Source organism: Aedes albopictus, chromosome 2 (assembly GCF_035046485.1).
Source record: "Aedes albopictus strain Foshan chromosome 2, AalbF5, whole genome shotgun sequence".
NCBI lineage: Eukaryota > Metazoa > Arthropoda > Insecta > Diptera > Culicidae > Aedes > Aedes albopictus.
In genome coordinates this window covers 268,125,650-268,146,551 of record NC_085137.1, presented here as the reverse complement: position 1 = coordinate 268,146,551, position 20,902 = coordinate 268,125,650, and the positions used below count along the sequence as shown (strand labels likewise).

The 20,902-nt window shown below is 36.4% G+C and overlaps 1 protein-coding gene across 2 annotated transcripts in view; it reads right to left on the bottom strand.

Annotated features, from left to right (window-relative positions):
• The window catches only part of LOC109416672 (transmembrane and coiled-coil domains protein 2), a 510,917-nt gene that overhangs the window by 46,689 nt on the left and 443,326 nt on the right, over positions 1-20,902 (bottom strand). Inside the window, exon 11 of one of the 2 annotated variants that reach the window (XR_009998194.1) lies at positions 12,109-12,268. Coding sequence is in view for 1 of the 2 variants with exons in the window: in XM_062854931.1 (XP_062710915.1) it covers positions 12,220-12,268 (49 nt within the window). In the remaining variant the exon portion in view is untranslated. Of the gene's footprint in view, positions 1-523; positions 12,269-20,902 lie in introns of those variants that run through there. The other variant, XM_062854931.1, reaches the window with a different exon arrangement.

Genomic DNA, 20,902 nt, shown 5'->3' with positions numbered 1-20,902 from the left:
TTTTGGGATAGACCATATTCTTAATGTTGGAGGTTTTTCTATCCAAAATAAGAATTTTAAAAGTCGGTTTTAAGTGATATGTTATGTGTACATAACTGCTAGTAATAATAATTATTTTCCAGATTTTTCCTTGTACAAATTTTTTTCGCAACAAATATTTGAAACGTTAAAAATATTAAAAACAAAATGCAGTTTGTACAGATTGTTATTTTGTTTGGTATACTCATAGAACCATATTTTCAATAATACCAAACATTTTCCAAATTTCTTCAAGCTGTTCTAAACTTAACTATATTGTGAAGATTTTATAGAAGAACCGAAATTAAAAGACCAACCGTGCGTCGAGATAGAGCATTTTGAATGTTTATAGTTAATTTCCGATACAGTCCTTAGCTAGATTCTTCAAAAATACTGGAGGAAGACCGTCGGGTCCAGCACCTTTAGAAGCATCTAAATTTTTAAGATTTCGTGTACCGTCAAATTCAGGGATATATTCAAAAAAGTCTCGGTCGCGGTCATGATCTGAAAAGGTGGTGTAAATTTCTTGGAAAAATGATGCAAATAGGTTGCATATTTCGTCTGGATTGTTGCCTACGTGTTCATCAAGATTCATAGAAGATGGAAAATTGTCAGATTTAAGATTAGTTTTTACGTAATTGAAGAAATTCTTAGGGCAAGACTTTATTTCATTTTCAGTTTTGGCATTGTACTCTTCAAATGCGGTGTCAATGGCAAAATTTAGTTGATTAGCAATGTCTAAATATTTTTCCAAATTTTCATCGCAATTATTTTTTGTAAATTTTATGCGCTTTCTGTTTGCGATTTTTCATTTTTTTTATTTGTTTATTATACCAGACGGGATATTTAAAATTGACATTACGTCTTTTTTTCTTTTTACGGACTTCGTCATGAATAATTTTGAAAATAATGTTGAAAAAAAGATTTACAGCATTTTCGACATTTCCTTCATTCCGTAGTGTTGATTGCCTGTTTATATTGTCTAGTCTACGCTTTATATTGACATAGTTAGCCTTTTGATATTCAAAGACTTCTTCGTACTCATAGTCGTTGGGATTTTGGTGTCCATGAATAAATATTGATAATTCGATTGCTGTGTGAAAAGCTTCATTTTTACACAAGGGATTCAATGATTCGCTCACGCAAAAATCTTCGTAAATATTAGTGAACAAGAAATCCAAATAACAATTTTGTTGGTTTTTGACATGATTATTTGATTGAGGCCTAAATTAGCAGTTTTGTCAAAAATAAACTGCAGTGTTTCATTGTCTCCAACGACTGGGAGTGAGATACATTCATTTTCAGAGTCCTCAATGAAGTCTGCTTGGCGTTGGTTAAAGTCACCATAGATGTGAACTTTAACCTCGGGAGGAAATTGCGATAAAATTTGTTCAGCTGATTGAAAAAAAAATATCGTAAGTAGTTTTATGAGCGTGATCTGGGGGAAAGTATACGGAGGCAAACACGTGAGTTTCGCCAGGAATGCTACCAACGCAGAAGTACCAGGAGCGTAAGAGATATCGTCAGAGCGAACTCGTTGGCTAAGTGGCAGCAAGAGTGGGACAATTCGGGAATGGCAGGCGGACTCACCGGCTTATCCCTAGCGTGTCAGCGTGGGTGAATAGGAAGCATGGGGAGGTGAACTTCCATCTGACGCAGTTCCTGTCCGGCCATGGCTGCTTCAGGAAGTACCTGCACCGGTTTAGGCACGCTCTTTCGCCCTTTTGCCCGGAGTGTGTTAACGTGGAGGAGACACCGGAACAAACTGAACTGTTCTAAAATTTTTGTGGTGCCTTGGTTGGGAAGTTATGTAGCTAATAAGAACATGAAATAGTTAAAAAAAAAGTTCATTTTATGTTGAAATAGTCATTTATTGTGACAGAAATAACTTATTTCAAATGAAAGTGCTTACCTTTAGGCGTTTAAGCGGAAATTTCAAAATTTAATTTTGCATTTAAAGTATTAAATTCACCAGTTGTAAGATTGTAAACGCGTTATTCGTTTTTAGAAAAGCAAAATTAAGCGGAGAAGGAAATTTTCCTTTCCAACCGATGGTTTATTGTATACTGATCAATTTCGCCCCAAAGTGGCATTTCCATTTTTTTATATTTGGAGTTATTTAACTTAAAGTTTAAATTTGTTGAGCAAAACTCTGTCACGTGGTTCCATGGAGATCCACTGGGTACTGATTTTACAGAAATGCTTTTGGCAATATTTGGAATTCCACTAATGTTATCCGCAAAAGTTGTTTTGAAGTGATCAATTTGACCCCGGATTACGGTATCGTATTTATAGGGCACACTGTTTTAGTATTAGTTCTTAGGTGTAGATTAGTATTATCATGGCATATACGGCAGTAAATAAGGTATAATACAATACTATACAATAGACATATGAAGTCAAGGTAAAAGTGGCTTTCTCTTATCAAAGTCGCGAGACAATTTACCGTTAGGTAACCAAAGCTAGGTTTTAGTTTGATACACTCCGAGAAATTCATTTTCATTTGATTGGCATTTAACAGGGGGTTTGGCTCAGATTTTACCCTTATGTAGCCGACAGGGTACCCGGGTACCCAGCGCCCATTTAAAAAGCACGGTGTAGAAAAAAGAAAAAAGTTTGTCGGACACATAACGGTTAAGTATGAAAACAAATCTATCATTTGACATATCGACGACATTCGTCGGCCTTCTTCTTATTTTTGTAGAAGTAGTTTTCCTTAGGTAGTGCGATAACTGGTACAGGCACCCTACTGTCAAAATTTCAACCGCATGAAAAACCCAGCAAAAATGAAGGAAATACATTTAAAAAAATATAACCTCATCATTTTCGATTATTTTGGCAACTGAAACTAGCTGGGATGAAAGCGTTAGAAGCAAAGAAATTTTCGGAAATAGCTTTAATGTATTCAGAGAAGACCGAGACCTTCTTGAGTCCGGAAATAAGTCAGGAGGTGGAGTTCTTGTTGCTATTTCGACAAATTTAAATTAAACTGCAAAACGGTGAGTCGAAAAGGAGAGCGTCCAACATAGCCCTGGTCCTCACAAGTTCCTACCTCATGCTTCCACGGGTCAAACGATGACAAAGACCGCCAGCTAAGAGTTGTGTGCTTAGCTGGAAGTGCAGCCTGGGCACTGTTGTCCTTCTGACTTCAGCTAGATTGAGGAGGTACGTCTCGAGCGTTTGTTCACCAAGGAGGTGCGGCTCAAACAGCGTCTGTTCTGGCATCCAGCGGCTGAGTATGAAATGCTCCTCCACCGGAAGCTATACCTAAGGTGGCAGCCCCACCACGGTGGGTAGGGGACCTTAGGCTAACAACCTACTGTTTCCGAAACTATTAAACTGTAAGATTACGAACGAACTGTCAGGCTGCCAGGCTCCATTACCCAGCCAACACGAAGTCATATATGATGTAGAATAGGATGCTGAAGTGGAGGCCATATGCGTACATGCTTCCATTTAACCACGTGTAAAGAGTATGCATATCGCCTCCACTTTAGTATCCTATTCAACATCATATGCGATCGTGTGTTGGCTGGGTAAGGCTCCATACCCGATGAAGGTAAATGAAATAAATAAATAAATAAATAAAACTTTTGACGGAACTGCTGGTTTGGTTTTGAACCAAATTAATCATATAAAAATCAACAAAACTGTCATCTTCATTTTCTACTCTCAAATATTCAAGAGGATTTCTAAATTACTTTTTAAGAATGTGTAAAAGTGTAATTTAATATCTTTTAGAAGAACGTTAAATACACCTATCAGCTCAATTACTCTAGGAAATCAAACAGTAGAAAAATGTGGAAGAGTTAGGGATTTAGGAGTTATTTTGGATTCTAAACTATCTTTCAAAGATCATTGCAATACGAGCAAATAATATGCTTGGGGTTATAAAACGCTTCAGCTACAATTTTGAAGACCCGTTTACAATAAAAACTTTATATATTTTTTTATATGAGGTCAATTGCAGTTTTGTCAGGTCTCGTTTCTGAATAACGCATATCGACAGAAGAGTCAGTACAAAAACAATTTCTATGGTATGCTCTTCGGAAACTAGGTTGGACATTCCTCTTCCATCATATGAAGCACGCTGTATACTTGTAAATTTGTATCATTTGTAATTGATATTATTTAGCAACGAATTATTTCATCTGACATTTTATCTCAATTAAATTTCTATGCCCCCACACGGCGTCCTCGTAATCGAACACTTTTTGCAACATGCTATAATCGGACGGATTACGCTAAATTTGGACCAATCAATCAAATTGTTGTAAACGAGCATTCGTGTACCCTTTCGATCGGCTCGGCTCGTCTCTATCACGACGACGGATAGACGAGACCGCCGCCGCCGACAATGACGACGACGAACGGCAGCAGTAACAACAAAACGCCATCATCTGCAACAGCAGCAAGATGCTACCCCCGCGATCTCCGCGAGATTACTTTTAATTTGTTGTAGTATTGTGTACATAGTGTAAGTGGTGCTCAGGTTGATGTATACCGCGGGCCAAATTGGGATTTTTCGTCTGAGCCGCGGGCCGCAGGATGAAAATTATCGTGAATATTGTATTAAAAGTGTTCTAACTTTTTTTCAAAGGCAATTTTAGTACACTAAAACCTCATAAAGCATGTTTTTTCATGCACTTTTAATTTATGCACCTTTTTTATGCCCTGCATAAAAAGAGGGAAAGCTACTCAGAACCAATATTGTGCATAAGAATATTTAATAATGACAGGAACTATTGCAACGACGACCGGGGGGTGTTTACAGATGAGAGCAAAGGAAGGTTACAGGTTCGTTTTTGGGTGTTTCCGAAGGTCTCATGTGCGTTACATGGGCTCCGAGTGGGTCTTAAGGGGATTTCGGAGTCATTTCAGGAGTCTCAGAGCGTTTTAGGCTGGTTTCAGAGCCGTTACGGAGGCGTTTTTAGGGGTTTTGGTTTAGGATTTTTTTAGACATTTCAAGATGTTTCAGATCATTTTCGGCGTGATGCAGAGGCGTTACGAAAGCGTTACGGAGTTTTCTGGGTGTTCGGAGCCTCTCAGGTGCGTTACATGGGGTCCGAGGGGGTTTAAGGGGAAGCTTACCGGGCGGGCCGGTAAAACCCGACTTCGGCGCACGTTTCGATTTTTTAAAAATTAACGAAAAGAGATATCGAAATATAAAACAAATCACGCTGTAGCTGAGATGTTGGGCTTCATTTTCATAAAAAAATATTTGATTTTACTCAAAATTTGAAAAAGTTGGACTCTCGAGAACACCAAAATTTTTGGTAGGAAAACCGCTCCCATGCCGCAAATTTTTGTGTTTGCACAACGATTTCTCCCGTAAAAATGTGTTTTATCATATAACTATGTACGGTCATTTTGCTCAGAAACTAAAAAAAAAATCTACATTGAGAGGCATTTGTATGAAAACATTTCCAAAATTATTGCATGCCACCGCGATCGAACAGCAGCTAACGGTTTGTTGGCTGGCCTGCGGTGGGCACCCGTGCGGATGATGCAGCGAAACAAAGCAGCAGATTTGCCTCACTGACGTTGATCCGGTAAAATAGTAGGACACAAATTGATTTCAGATTAAATATGTAATTGATTGCATGTTGGTTAATGCACGTGCAGTACACGGATGATTTTGTAATAGGAATAATGCATCTAGACAAATAAACAATGGTTACTCAAATATGGTGTTTCAGGAATGGTACTCGTATTTATTGCGACATTTGCACCCATTTAGACTCGGCCGAAATTCATTATCATCACAGTCGAATTTCGCACACGTCTTCGCAGCGGCTGGCATAAGTTCCGTTGAGTTCATGACAGGGGCGTCGGATGCCCAACAGGTAAACAAAATAAGTTTGATAAGTGAGAAATGATGATTCAGTAGATTCACAAATTATCACAGTAGTCTAAACATTAATAAGAAACCCAATATATTGCAGTACAATATTGAAAAAAAAACACATTTTTATTATTGAGTAGGCTGAGAAAGGAATGCGCGGTATTTCTGATGAAAAAAAAACGCGATATCTCGCGTAATTCGTAAGGGCCTAAAAGCCATTGGTAACCAAGTGTGTAGCACGATGCTACCGAGTAGATAAATGAATAAACAAAAATTTAAACGCCAGCTTGATCAAGAGGAGACTGTCCTCTATGTGCCAATAGGTTAAATTTTCATGTTTACCTGCTATTCTGCACAGAAACAACGAGCTACACACATGGTTACCAATAGTTTTTAGGGTGAGATCATAAGTTACACGAGTTATGATGATAAGTTCAGCTGAGGATCATTTTGGGGAATATAAATAGGATTGAAGAAATCTCGCAGCGGTAAACGCGCGGTTAACCAATATTTAGAAGGACCATGCTGAAAGTACACTCAGGAAAATTGCCTCATACTTAATGGCAAATATCCATGTGCTAAACCACATCCAAAGTACATATATGCAACTAATACCCGATTACGCAGGCAAATTAGCACATGAATAGTATGTGCTCTAAATTGTATGAGTCGCTGCTGTATGGTGCCGCGACTCCCCGATATTTTGTGATTATTTAGAAATTCTAATGAATATTTGAGTACACTGAGCTTGCTCGAGCATTCTTTTTTTTTGTAATTTGTTGTTTTATTGTAAACGATAACCTTTTAGTTGTTACTTTACATGAGGTCAAGGATTCTTGAAGAGTTTGAGAATATTCCTCGACTTTTTGTGATTATTTAGGAATACTAATGAATATTTGAGCCTGCTGAGCTTATTCGAGGATTCTTGAAGAGTTTGAGAATATTCCTCGACTTTTTGTGATTATTTAGGAACTCTAATGAATATTTGAGTACACTGAGCTTGCTCGAGAATTCTTGAAGAATTTGAGAATATTCCTCGACTTTTTGTGATTATTTAGGAATACTAATGAATATTTGAGCCTGCTGAGCTTATTCGAGGATTCTTGAAGAATGTTAGGAGTTTTCCTCGATTTTATGAAAATTTAAAAATTCAGATGAATATTTGAGTTCACTGAGCTTGCTCGAGGATTCTTGAAGAGTTTTAGAGTATTCCCCGATATGTTGTGATTATTTAGGAATACTAATGAATATTTGAGCCTGCTGAGCTTATTCGAGGATTCTTGAAGAATGTTAGGAGTTTTCCTCGATTTTACGATAATTGAAAAATTCTGATGAATATTTGAGTTAACAGAGTTTGCTCGAGGATTCTTGAAGAGTTTTAGAGTATTCCTCGATTTTTTGTGATTATTTAAGAATTCTAATGAATATTTGAGTACACTGAGCTTGCTCGAGAATTCTTGAAGAATTTGAGAATATTCCTCGACTTTTTGTGACTATTTAGGAATACTAATGAATATTTGAGTCTGCTGAGCTTATTCGAGGATTCTTGAAGAATGTTAGGAGTTTTCCTCGATTTTACGATAACTGAAAAATTCAGAGGAATATTTGAGTTCACTGAGCTTGCTCGAGGATTCTTGAAGAATTTGAGAATATTCCTCGACTTTTTGTGATTATTTAAGAATTCTAATGAATATTTGAGCCTGCTGAGCTTACTCGAGGATTCTTGAAGAATGTTAGAAGTTTTCCTCGATTTTACGATAATTGAAAAATTCTGATGAATATTTGAGTTTACAGAGTTTGCTCGAGGATTCTTGAAGAGTTTAAGAGTATTCCTCGATTTTTTGTGATTATTTAAGAATTCTAATGAATATTTGAGTACACTGAGCTTGCTCGAGAATTCTTGAAGAATTTGAGAATATTCCTCGACTTTTTGTGACTATTTAGGAATACTAATGAGTATTTGAGTCTGCTGAGCTTATTCGAGGATTCTTGAAGAATGTTAGGAGTTTTCCTCGATTTTACGATAATTGAAAAATTCTGATGAATATTTGAGTTAACAGAGTTTGCTCGAGGATTCTTGAAGAGTTTAAGAGTATTCCTCGATTTTTTGTGATTATTTAGGAATTCTAATGAATATTTGAGGACACTGAGCTTTCTCGAGAATTCTTGAAGAATTTGAGAATATTCCTCGACTTTTTATGATTATTTAGGAATACTAATGAATATTTGAGCCTGCTGAGCTTATTCGGGGATTCTTGAAGAATGTTAGGAGTTTTCCTCGATTTTACGATAACTGAAAAATTCAGATGAATATTTGAGTTCACTGAGCTTGCTCGAGGATTCTTGAAGAATTTGAGAATATTCCTCGACTTTTTGTGATTATTTAGGAATTCTAATGAATATTTGAGCCTGCTGAGCTTATTCGAGGATTCTTGAAGAATGTTAGAAGTTTTCCTCGATTTCACGATAATTGAAAAATTCAGATGAATATTTAAGTATAATGAGCTTGCTCGAGAATTCTTGAAGAATTTGAGAATATTCCTCGACTTTTTGTGATTATTTAGGAATACTAATAAATATTTGAGCCTGCTGAGCTTATTCGGGGATTCTTGAAGAATGTTAGGAGTTTTCCTCGATTTTACGACAGCTGAGAAATTCAGATGAATATTTGAGTACACTGAGCTTGCTCGAGGAATCTTGAAGAGTTTAAGAGTATTCCTCGACTTTTTGTGATTATTTGAAATTCCAATGAATATTTGAGTACACTGAGCTTTCTCGAGAATTCTTGAAGAATTTGAGAGTATTCCTCGACTTTTTGTGATTATTTAGGAATACTAATGAATATTTGAGCCTGCTGAGCTTATTCGAGGATTCTTGAAGAATTTGAGAATATTCCTCGACTTTTTGTGATTATTTAGGAATACTAATGAATATTTGAGTACATTGAGCTTGCTCGAGAATTCTAGAAGAATTTGAGAATATTCCTCGACTTTTTGTGATTATTTAGGAATACTAATGAATATTTGAGCCTGCTAAGCTTATTCGAGGATTCTTGAAGAATGTTACGAGTTTTCCTCGATTTTACGATAACTGAAAAATTCAGATGCATATTTAAGTTCACTGAGCTTGGTCGAGGATTCTTAAAGAGTTTTAGAGTATTCCTCGATTTTTTTTGTGATTATTTAAGAATTCTAATGAATATTTGAGTACACTGAGCTTGCTCAAGAATTCTTGAAGAATTTGAGAATAATCCTCGACTTTTTGTGATTATTTAGGAATACTAATGAATATTTGAGCCTGCTGAGCTTATTCGAGGATTCTTGAAGAATGTTAGAAGTTTTCCTCGATTTTACGATAATTGAAAAATTCAGATGAATATTTGAGTTCACTAGAGTTTAAGAGTATTCCTCGATTTTTTGTGATTATTTAGGAATACTAATGAATATTTGAGTACACTGAGCTTTCTCGAGAATTCTTGAAGAATTTGAGAGTTTTCCTCGACTTTTTGTGATTATTTAGGAATACTAATGAATATTTGAGCCTGCTGAGCTTATTCGGGGATTCTTGAAGAATGTTAGGAGTTTTCCTCGATTTTACGACAGCTGAGAAATTCAGATGAATATTTGAGTACACTGAGCTTGCTCGAGGATTCTTGAAGAGTTTAAGAGTATTCCTCGATTTTTTGTGATTATTTGAAATTCCAATGAATATTTGAGTACACTGAGCTTTCTCGAGAATTCTTGAAGAATTTGAGAGTATTCCTCGACTTTTTGTGATTATTTAGGAATACTAATGAATATTTGAGCCTGCTGAGCTTATTCGGGGATTCTTGAAGAATTTGAGAATATTCCTCGACTTTTTGTGATTATTTAGGAATACTAATGAATATTTGAGTACATTGAGCTTGCTCGAGAATTCTAGAAGAATTTGAGAATATTCCTCGACTTTTTGTGATTATTTAGGAATACTAATGAATATTTGAGCCTGCTAAGCTTATTCGAGGATTCTTGAAGAATGTTACGAGTTTTCCTCGATTTTACGATAACTGAAAAATTCAGATGCATATTTGAGTTCACTGAGCTTGCTCGAGGATTCTTAAAGAGTTTTAGAGTATTCCTCGATTTTTTTTGTGATTATTTAAGAATTCTAATGAATATTTGAGTACACTGAGCTTGCTCAAGAATTCTTGAAGAATTTGAGAATAATCCTCGACTTTTTGTGATTATTTAGGAATACTAATGAATATTTGAGCCTGCTGAGCTTATTCGAGGATTCTTGAAGAATGTTAGAAGTTTTCCTCGATTTTACGATGATTGAAAAATTCAGATGAATATTTGAGTTCACTGAGATTGTTTGAGGATTCTTGAAGAGTTATAGAGTATTCCTCGATTTTTTGTGATTATTTAGGAATACTAATGAATATTTGAGTTCACTGAGATTGCTCGAGGATTGTTCATTGAATTCAAATATTCACCAGAATTCCCAGGTCATCATAAAAATCAACAAATATTCCCAAATACTTCAACAAACCCTCGAGCAAGCTCATTCAACTCAAATATTCACCAGAATTCCCAGGTCATCATAAAAATCAACCAATATTCCCAAATACTTCAACAAACCCTCGAGCAAGCTCATTCAACTCAAATATTCACCAGAATTCTCAGGCCATCATAAAAATCAACAAATATTCACAAATACTTCAAGAACCCTCGAGCAAGATGATTGAACTCAAATATTCACCAGAATTCCCAGGCAATCATAAAAATCAACAAAAATTCACAAATACTTCAATAAACCCTCAAGCAAGCTCATTGAACTCGAATATTCACCAGAATTCCCAGGTCATCATAAAAATGAACAAATATTTACAAATACTTCAACAAACTCTCGATCAAGCTCATTGAACTAAAATATTCACCAGAAATCCCAGGTCATCATAAAAATCAATAAAAAATAATTAATACTTCAACAAACCCTCGGGGAAGCTCATTGAACTCAAATATTCACCAGAATTCCCAGGCCATCATAAAAAACAACAAATATTCACAAATACTTCAAGAACCCTCGAGCAAGATGATTGAACTCAAATATTCACCAGAATTCCCAGGTCATCATAAAAACCTACAAATATTTACAAATACTTCAACAAACTCTCGAGCAAGCTCAGTCAACTCGAATATTCACCAGAATTCCCAGGTCATCATAAAAATCAACAAATATTTACAAATACTTCAACAAACTCTCGATCAAGCTCATTGAACTAAAATATTCACCAGAAATCCCAGGTCATCATAAAAATCAATAGAAATTCACTAATACTTCAACAAACCCTCGGGCAAGCTCATTGAACTCAAATATTCACCAGAATTCTTTCCATTAGGAATTTCTTTTCGGAATTTCCTTTAGGAATTTCCTTTCGGAATTTTCTTTAGGAATTTCTTTTCGGAATTGCCTTTAGGAATTTCCTTTAGGAATTTCCTTTAGGAATTTCCTTTCGTAATTTCCTTTCGGAATTTCCTTAGGAATTTCCTTTCGGAATTTCCTTTAGGAATTTCCTTTCGGAATTTCCTTTAGGAATTTCCTTTCGGAATTTCCTTAGGAATTTCCTTTCGGAATTTCCTTTAGGAATTTCCTTTCGGAATTTCCTTTAGGAATTTCCTTTCGGAACTTCCTTTAGGAATTTCCTTTCGGAACTTCCTTTAGGAATTTCCTTTCGGAACTTCCTTTAGGAATTTCCTTTCGGAACTTCCTTTAGGAATTTCCTTTCGGAACTTCCTTTAGGAATTTCCTTTCGGAACTTCCTTTAGGAATTTCATTTTGGAATTTCCTTTAGGAATTTTCTTTCGGAATTATCTACAGGATTTTTTTTCGGAATTTTCTTTAGGAATATCCTTTAGGAATTTCCTTTAGGAATTTCCTTTCGGAATTTTCCTTACGAATTTCCTTTCGGAAATTCCCTTACGAATTTCCTTTAGGAATTTCCTTTAGGAACGTCCTGTAGGAATTTTCTTGGGAAATTTAAATGCTACCCCGGATCACGGTAGTACGAATTTTTCGGTCAACTGTGCTCATGCTAATCTGGTTTTTTTCTGACTATTGATAACTCAGGATTTCCTTAAAAATATTTCAGTAAGCCATGAATTCCAAGAGAAATTGCGCATTTTTGAAAAATCTGAACCTGATTCCGTTGCGGTAACGATATGGTAGGCTGATTTTGAAGAAGCTGTTACATAATTGCCACTTACCTTTAAATTTCCAAAGAACACAATTTTAGGGATCTTCGCATATTGGTTGATTGTGATAGGTTTTTCTACGCTTTTTTTTCATGCGCACGCATGCCAATTTTATATTTGCTTTCAAGGGCATAGCCAGCTTTTCGGCCAGGGGGAGGCGAGCACCCTTACACTGAAAACCAAATTGCAGTAACAAGGAGTTCAAATACTTCATCATTAAAAAAAATAAAAGTGAAGTATGAAATATGTGTGATTAACAGGAATGGTTCAATGGAAGAATCATATATGACTATAATCCTGAGGAATTCCTCAAGATATTGCTTCAGGAATTTCTTAACAAATGCCATCATGAATTTGAATTTATCCAGCAGTTTCTCCAGAAATTTCTCTATTATTTTTCCAGGTTATTTTAATGTAGATATTCCAGCAGAAATTACCTTCGGAAAACTTGCAGTAATTCCGTTGGCAATACATTCAGAAATTTTATCAATAATCCCTCCAGATGTTTTATTACGAATTTCACCATGCATTCTTTTGAGAATATCTCCAGTAATTTTTTACAAATATCATTCTTAATTCCACCAGAAATCCGTTTGAGAAGCTCCAGAAAATACTTTAAGAATTTCTCCGGGAATTCTTTCAAAAAATCCAATCAAACTAAGATTCCTTTCCTTGAGGAATACAATTAGAATTTTTTGAAGAAATTTCTTCGAAAAATCCTTTAATGAATTCCTTAGAAATTACCGGAAAAAAATCTTTGAAAATTTCTAAAGGAATACCTTCGGAAATTCCTGGAGGAATATCTTTGGAAGTTGCTAGAGGAATGCATTCGGAAATTTTTAAAGGAATCAATTAAAAAATAATTTCAGGAATTTATTTCGAAAATCCTTGAATAATTCCACCGAAAATTCCTTGACAAATTCTTCAAAAATTTCTTGAGGAATTCCTTCATTTCTAAAGCTCCTTGAGAAATTCCATAAAACATTCCTTCGAGAGTTCTTCTACGATTTCCTTTAGAAGATTCTTCGGGAATTCCTTGAGGAATTTCTTTGAAATAGATATAAAATATTCCTTGAGGAACTTCTTCGGAGTTTTCGTGAGAAATTCTTCCGAAAATTCCTTGAGGAATACCTTCAAACATTCTTGGAGGAATTCATCCGGAAATTTCTGTGAGAATTCTTTCCCAAATTCCTGAAGCAATTCTTTCGAAAATATTGAAAAAAAACACTAAAAGTCTCATGAGATATCCCTTCTGAAATTCCATAATGAATTTCTTTAAAATTATTTCAAAACTTCCTTGAAAAAATATTACGGAAATTCCTGAAGAAATGCTTTTTGTGATTTTTTATTTCCTAGGGGAACTCATTCGGAAATTCTTTGAAGAAGTCCTTTGAAAATGCCTTGATAAGGAAAATTCGGAAATTGTTAAAGGAGTTTGCTAGGAAATTTTTTTGACATATGTCTGAAATGTCTTATGGAATACCTTCGGAAATTTCGTGAGAAATTGTTTGATAAGTTCGTTGAGGAATTTTTTCGTTTTTTCATTAATCTTTACGAAATTCCTCAAGGAATTCCAGCGAAAGATCCTTGAGAAGTTTCTTCGGAAATTCCTCAAGAAATTCCTTCAAAAATGAATTGCGGAACTTCTACGAAAACTTGAGAAACTTCTTCAAACATTCCTTCAAAAACACGTTTGGGGATTATGTGAGAAAATCCTAAGGAAATATTTTGAGGACAACCGTCAAAAATTTTTGAAGGAATTCATTCGGAAATTTTTGGAGGTATCTCAAGGCAAATCGATTAGAAATTTCTTTGGAAATTCCGGGAGGGATTTCTTTGGAAATTCGTAGAGGAATTCCTTCGGAAATTCAGGAGGAAATCTTTTGAAAATTCCAGGAGAAATTCCTTTGAAAATTCCTGGAGGAATTCCTACGGAAATTCCTGGACAAACTCCTCCAGAAACTCATGGAGGAATTCTTCGGGAAAATTCTGGAGGAATTCCCTCGGAAATTCTTGGAGGAATTCCTTCGAGAATTCGTGGAGGATTTCCTGCGGGAATTCCTGGAGGAATTTCTTCGGAAATTACTGGAGTAATTCCTTCGGAAATACCTGGAGAAATTTCATCCTGAAATTTCTGGAGGAATTCCTTCGGAAATTAATGGAGGAATTCCTTCAGAAAATCCTTGAGCGATTCCTTCGCAAAAGTCCTGGAGGAATTCCTTCTGAAATTTATGAAGGAACTCCTTCTGAAATTTATGAAGGAACTCGTTCAGAAATTCGTGATGGAATTCCTGGAGAAATTTTTTCGAAAATTTCTGGTGGAATTCCTTCGGATATTCATGAAAGAATTCCTTCGGAAATTCCGGCAGGAAATCCTTTGAAAATTCCAAGTGAAATTCCTTTGAAAATCCCTGGAGGAATTCCACCAGAAATTACTGCAGGAATCCCCTCGGAAATTCCAGGAGGTATTCCTTCGGAAATTGCTGGAAGATTTCCTTCGGAAATTCCTGAAGGAATTCCTTCGGAAATCTATGAAGGAATTCCTTCGGAAATTCCAGGAGGAGTTCCTTCGGAAATTGCAGAAGGAATTTCTTTGAAAATTCCTGGAGGATCTCCTTCGGAAATTCCTGGATAATTTCCTCCAGAAATTTCTGAAGAAACTCATCAGGAAATTCATGGAAGAATTTCTTAAGAAATTCCTGGAGGAATTCCTTTGAAAATTCGTGGAAGAATTTCTTCAGAAATTCAGAAATGAATTCTTTCGGAAAATTTCTGGAGCAATTCCTTCGGAAATTCATGGAGGAACTCCTTTGGAAAATGCTTTAGGATGTCCTTCGCAAAATTCCTGGAGGAATTCCTTCGGAAATTCGTGGAGGGATTCCGTCAGAAAATTTCTGGAGGAATTCCTTTGGAAATTCATGTAGGAATTCCTTCGGACATTCATGGAGGAATTCCTTCGGAAGTTCCAGTGGAAAAATTCTTTAAAAATTCCAAGAGAAATTCCTTTGAAAATTCCTAGAAGAATTTCTTCGGAAATTCGTAGAAGAACTCCGTCGGAAAATTTCTGGAGGAATTCCTTCGGAAATTCATGGAGGCATTCCTTCGGAAAATCCTATTGAAATTCCTTGGCAAAATTCCTGGAGGAATTTGTTCGGCAATTCATGGAGGCATTCCTTCGAAAATTCATGGAAGGGTTCACTTCGCACATTCATGAAGGAATTCCTTCGGAAATCCTTTGAAAATCCTAAGAGGAATTCCCTTGAAAATTCCTGGAAGAATTCCTTCGGAAATTCCTGGAGGAATTCCTCCGGAAATTCCTAGAGTAATTCCTCCAGAAATTTGTGGAGGATTTTTTCTGAAATTTCTTGGATGAATTTCTCCGGAAGTTCCTGGAGGATTTCCCTCGGAAATTCCTGGAGGAATTGCCACGGAAATTCCTGGAGGAATTGCCACGGAAATTCCTGGAGGAATTCTCTCGGAAATACATCGAGGAATTCATTCGGAAAATCCTCCGCAAAATTCCAGGCGGAATTAAATTGGAAATGCATGGAAAAATTCCTTTGGAAATTTCCAAAGGAATTTCTCCAGGAATTTCCGACAGAATTTCTCCTGGAATGTCTGAAGGAATTCTTCCTGGAATTTCAAAAAAAAAAATCCTTCAGGAATTTCCAAAAGAGTTTCTCCAGGAATTTCCGAAAGAATTTCCAAAGGAATTCCTCCAGGAATTTCCAATGGAATTCCTCCGGGATTAAAAAAAAAAATCCTCCAAGAATTTCCGAAGGAATTTCTCCAGGAATTTCCGAAATAATTGATCCACGAATTTCAGAAGGAATGCATCCAAGAGATTCCGGAGGGATTTCTCCAGGAAATTCCGAAGAAATTCCCCTAAGAATTTCAGAAAGAATTCCTGCAGGAATTTCCAAAGAAAATCCTCCATGAATCTTCAAACGAATTCGTCCAGCAATTTCCGAAGGAATGCCTCCCGGAATTTCCGAAAGAATTTCTCCAGGAATTTTTGAAGGAATACCTAATGGAATTTGTAGAGCAATTCCTCCATGAATATTCGAGGGAATTCCTCTTGGAATTTCCAAAAATAAAATCCAAAAAGACTTTCCGAAAGAACACCTCCAGGAATTTCCGAAGGAATTCGTCCAATAATTTCCGAAGAAATTATTCCAGCAATTTCCGAAGGAATTCCTCCTGGAATTTCCAAAGGAAATCGTCCAGTAATTTCCGAAGGAATTCCTCCAGGAATCATAAAAAGCATTCCTCTAAGAAGTTTAGAATGATTTTTTTTTCAGGAATGTCCTAAGGACTTCATCCAAGGATTTTCTCAGGAATTTCTCTATAGATTTCTGAAAGAATTCCTCCAGGAATTTCTGGAGGTATTCATCCAAGATTTTTCGAGGGAACTCCCCAAGGAATTTCTGAAGGAATTCCTGCAGAAATTTCCGAAGGAATTCCTTCAGGAATTTCCGAACGAATTCCTTCAGGAATTTCCGAAGGAATTCTTTCAGGAATTTGCGAAGGGATTCCTCCAAGAATTTTGGAAGGAATTCCTTCTGGATTTTTTAAAGAATTCCTCCAGGATTTTTTGAAGGAATTGCTGCAGGGATTTCCGAAGCAATTCCTCCCGGAATTTCCGAAAGAATTCCTCCAGGAATTCCTAAAGAAATTCCTTCTGGAATTTCCGAATGAATTCCTCCAGGAATCTCCACAGGAATTCGTCCAGCAATTTCCGAAGGAATTCCTCCCGGAATTTCTGAAAGAATTCCTCCAGAACTTTCCGAAAGTATTCATCCAAGATTTTTCGAAGGACCTCGCCAAGGAATTTTCGATGGAATTCCTCCAGTAATTTTCGACCGAAGTCCTTCAGGAATTTCCGATGGAATTTCTCCAGAAATTTCCAAAGGAATTCTTACAGGATTTGCGAAGGGATTCCTCCAAGAATTATGGATGGCATTCCTCCAGAAATTTCCAATGGAATTCGTCCAGCAATTTCCGATGGAATTCCTTCAGGAATTTCCGAAAGAATTCATCTAGGAATTCCTAAAGGAATTTCTCCTGGAATTTCCGAATGAATTCGTCCGGGAATCTCCAAGGGAATTCGTCCAGCAATTTCTGAAGGAATTCCTCCCGAAATTTCTGAAAGAATTCCTTCGGAGTTTTCTGGAATCTCCGAAGGAATTCCTCCAGGAATTCCGCTAAGAATTTCCGAAGGAATTCCTGCAAGAATTTCCAAAAATAATCCAAAAAATATTTCCGAAAAAAATCCTCCACGACTTTCCGAAGGAATTCCTCCAGGAATTTCCAAAAGTATTCCTCCAGGAAGTCCAGGAATTTCGTAAGGATTTCTGAAAGAATTCCTCCAGGAATCTCCGAAGGTATTCATCCAAGATTTTCCCAAGGAAATGCTCAAGGAATTTCCGAAGGAACCCTTCAGGAATTTCCGAAGGAATTTCTTCAGGAATTTTGCGAAGGGATTTCTCCAGGAATTTTGGATGGAATTCCTTCATGAATTTCCAAAGAAATTCCTCCAGCTATTTCCGAAGGAATACCCTCAGGAATTTTCGAAGATATTCCTCCAAGAATTTCCGAAGGAATTCCTGCATACATTAAAAAATACAAGGATGCAGGAGAATTTTATTTTTACTAGTCAAAAACAGCTCTGATCATCTAAGTTTTTCGGTTAAGTTAGAATATAGTTGCTCGGTCAGGGGTTTTTGGGGTAAGACTTTAGATTTTAATAGTTTTATGTTTTCCATATATACATATACATCGCGTCGGTTTTGTCGGTTTTGGATATGTACGGCGGAAATAGGAGTCAAAATGGCATGATACCCAATATGTTGAACAATCCCGACAGATGTTTCACATTCATTTTTTATTTCTATATATTACTGAAGGTTAAATCGGACAGAATATATTCGACAAATAATCTCCCTCGGTATTTATTCTGTATAAAAATTAAAAAAAATCTCTTATCATAAGAGCCACCAAAATTGTTCAATGAACATTATTAAGATTCTTTCAAGTTTTCCTGCTAGAGTACGTAATTCAGGCTCCTCTTGAAATTCTCAAAATATTAAGTCAGTAATTCTGACATGTTTTTTTTAGGAATTTTGTCAACAACTCTGCTCTTAGTGTCTTAGTGTCTCTTAGTGGTCGCGACGATCATGGTCTAACAAATCAGCAAAACTTACAATATACCTTTATAGCACATCACCATCACATGTTCCGGTTTGAAAACTTACTTCGCTATTTCTTAAACATTTTGTGTAGAAAATGTGACACAACGGAAAAAACGTTAAAATATGCTATGTTGACCAATACAAATTATCCCCTAGCTCTAGCATCTTTATTACATCCGCGAACTATGCATTTGTTCCATGTGAGCATAGCGACAAATCTTTTATATTATTTTACCGTTTCATGTTGTTTCCCATCATCCGCACGGGTGCCCACCGCAGGCCAGCCAAGAAACCGGTAGCTGCTCCAAAAGCTAGGCTTTACATATACTGGCGTGAGTGAGAAATGGACAAATTGAGGTGAAATTTGCGAAAAACTTACTCGTCCTCTTGGTGAGACTCGAACTCACGACTCCTACTCACTAGACAGGCGCGTTGCCGCTACGCCACGAGAAGACTCGAAGACGTAGCTGCTAACCTGAATTCAAGTTCAACACAAAATTCCGAGGTTATCTTTTCCACAGATTGCACCCCTTTCGGATGGAATGAGATGTACATCCACACTACGCATATATTGTATATGTAAAGCCTAGGCGAGAGCGCATTGTTTTTTGTGTGTTGGAAGTCCACACACCTCTCATCGACGACTGTGTCGAAGAGATCGCGTGGTGAGCGGAAAGCTTCCAACGGGTCGCGACGTTCTCAAACGACCGGTTACGGAACATGAGTCCGTTGCTCGATGACATAATTAAATTAATTAATTATCGATTTTTGCGGCTTAACCAGCCGAATGGAAGTTTTACTTTATTCCAAAAGCTAGATTTTACATATACTGGCGTGAGTGAGAAATGGACAAATTGAGGTGAAATTTGCGAAAAAGTTACTCGTCCTCTCGGTGAGACTCGAACTCACGACTCCTACTCACTAGACAGGCGCGTTGCCGCTACGCCACGAGAAGACTCGAAGACGTTGCTGCTATCCTGAATTCAAGTTCAACACAAAATTCCGAGGTTATCAAATTTCACCTCAATTTGTCCATTTCTCACTCACGCCAGTACATGTAAAGTCTAGCTTTTGGAATAAAGTAAAACTTCGATTCGGCTGGTTAAGCCGCAAAAATCGATAATTAATTAATTTAATTACGTTAGCTGCTGTTCGATCGCGGTGGCGCGCAATAATTTTGGAAATGTTTTCATACAAATGCCTCTCAATGTAGATTTTTGTATGAAACCCCCTAATATTTATATACCATTCGACTCGTTATTAGTTTCTGAGCAAAATGACCGTACATAGTTATATGATAAAACACATTTTTACGGGAGAAATCGTTGTGCAAACACAAAAATTTTATCATATAACTATGTACGGTCATTTTGCTCAGAAACTAATAACGAGTCGAATGGTATATAAATATCAGGGGGTTTCATACAAAAATCTACATTGAGAGGCATTTGTATGAAAACATTTCCAAAATTATTGCGCGCCACCGCGATCGAACAGCAGCTAACGGTTTCTTGGCTGGCCTGCGGTGGGCACCCGTGCGGATGATGGGAAAGAACATGAAACGGTAAAATAATATAAAAGATTTGTCGCTATGCTCACATGGAACAAATGCATAGTTCGCGGATGTAATAAAGATGCTAGAACTAGGGGATAATTTGTATTGGTCAATATCGCATATTTTAACGTTTTTTCCGTTGTGTCACATTTTCTACACAAAATGTTGAAGAAATAGCGAAGTAAGTTTTCAAACCGGAACATGTGATGGTGATGTGCTATAAAGGTATATTGTAAGTTTTGCTGATTTGTTAGACCATAATCGTCGCGACCAGCCGTCGTGTGGCATAATTTGGGAAGGATAAATTAAAATACTCCTCATACGTTACTCCCAAATGATTTTTTTATACAACACTAAGAGCAGAGTTGTTGACAAAATTCCTTAAAAAAACATGTCAGAATTACTGACTTAATATTTTGAGAAACTCAAGAGGAGCCTGAATTACTTACTCTAGCAGGAAAACTTGAAAGAATCTTAATAATGTTCATTGAACAATTTTTTTTTAATTTTTATACAGAATAAATACCGAGGAAGATTATTTATTGAATATATTCTGTCCGATTTGACTTTCAGTATTATATAGAAATAAAAAAGATTGTGAAACATCTGTCGGGATTGTTCAACATATAGGGTATCATGCCATTTTGTCATATGACTCCTATTTCCGCCGTACATTTCCAAAACCGACGCGATGTATATGTATATACGGAAAACATAAAACTATTAAAATCTTAAGTCTTACCCCAAAAATATTTTATTGTTGACTCTCAGAAACTACTGTTAAATTTTGAGCGAAATCGGACAAGTCTACAAGTCTAGAGGGGCGCTCAACGGGCTGGAAGTTTGTATGGGAAAATCCATCCAGTTATACGGAGAAACCACATGTTTTCAGTTTTTTAGTCTAGGTAGCGATGTATATGTTCAATCATCACCAAATTTTCCATCTTTATCGGAAAATCTATCTTCAACAACATTGCCGAAAACCGCAAATTGATCCGAGTTCATTTGAATAATTTATACCCTATAAAACTATAACTCATTTTAGAGAGATTTAATGATA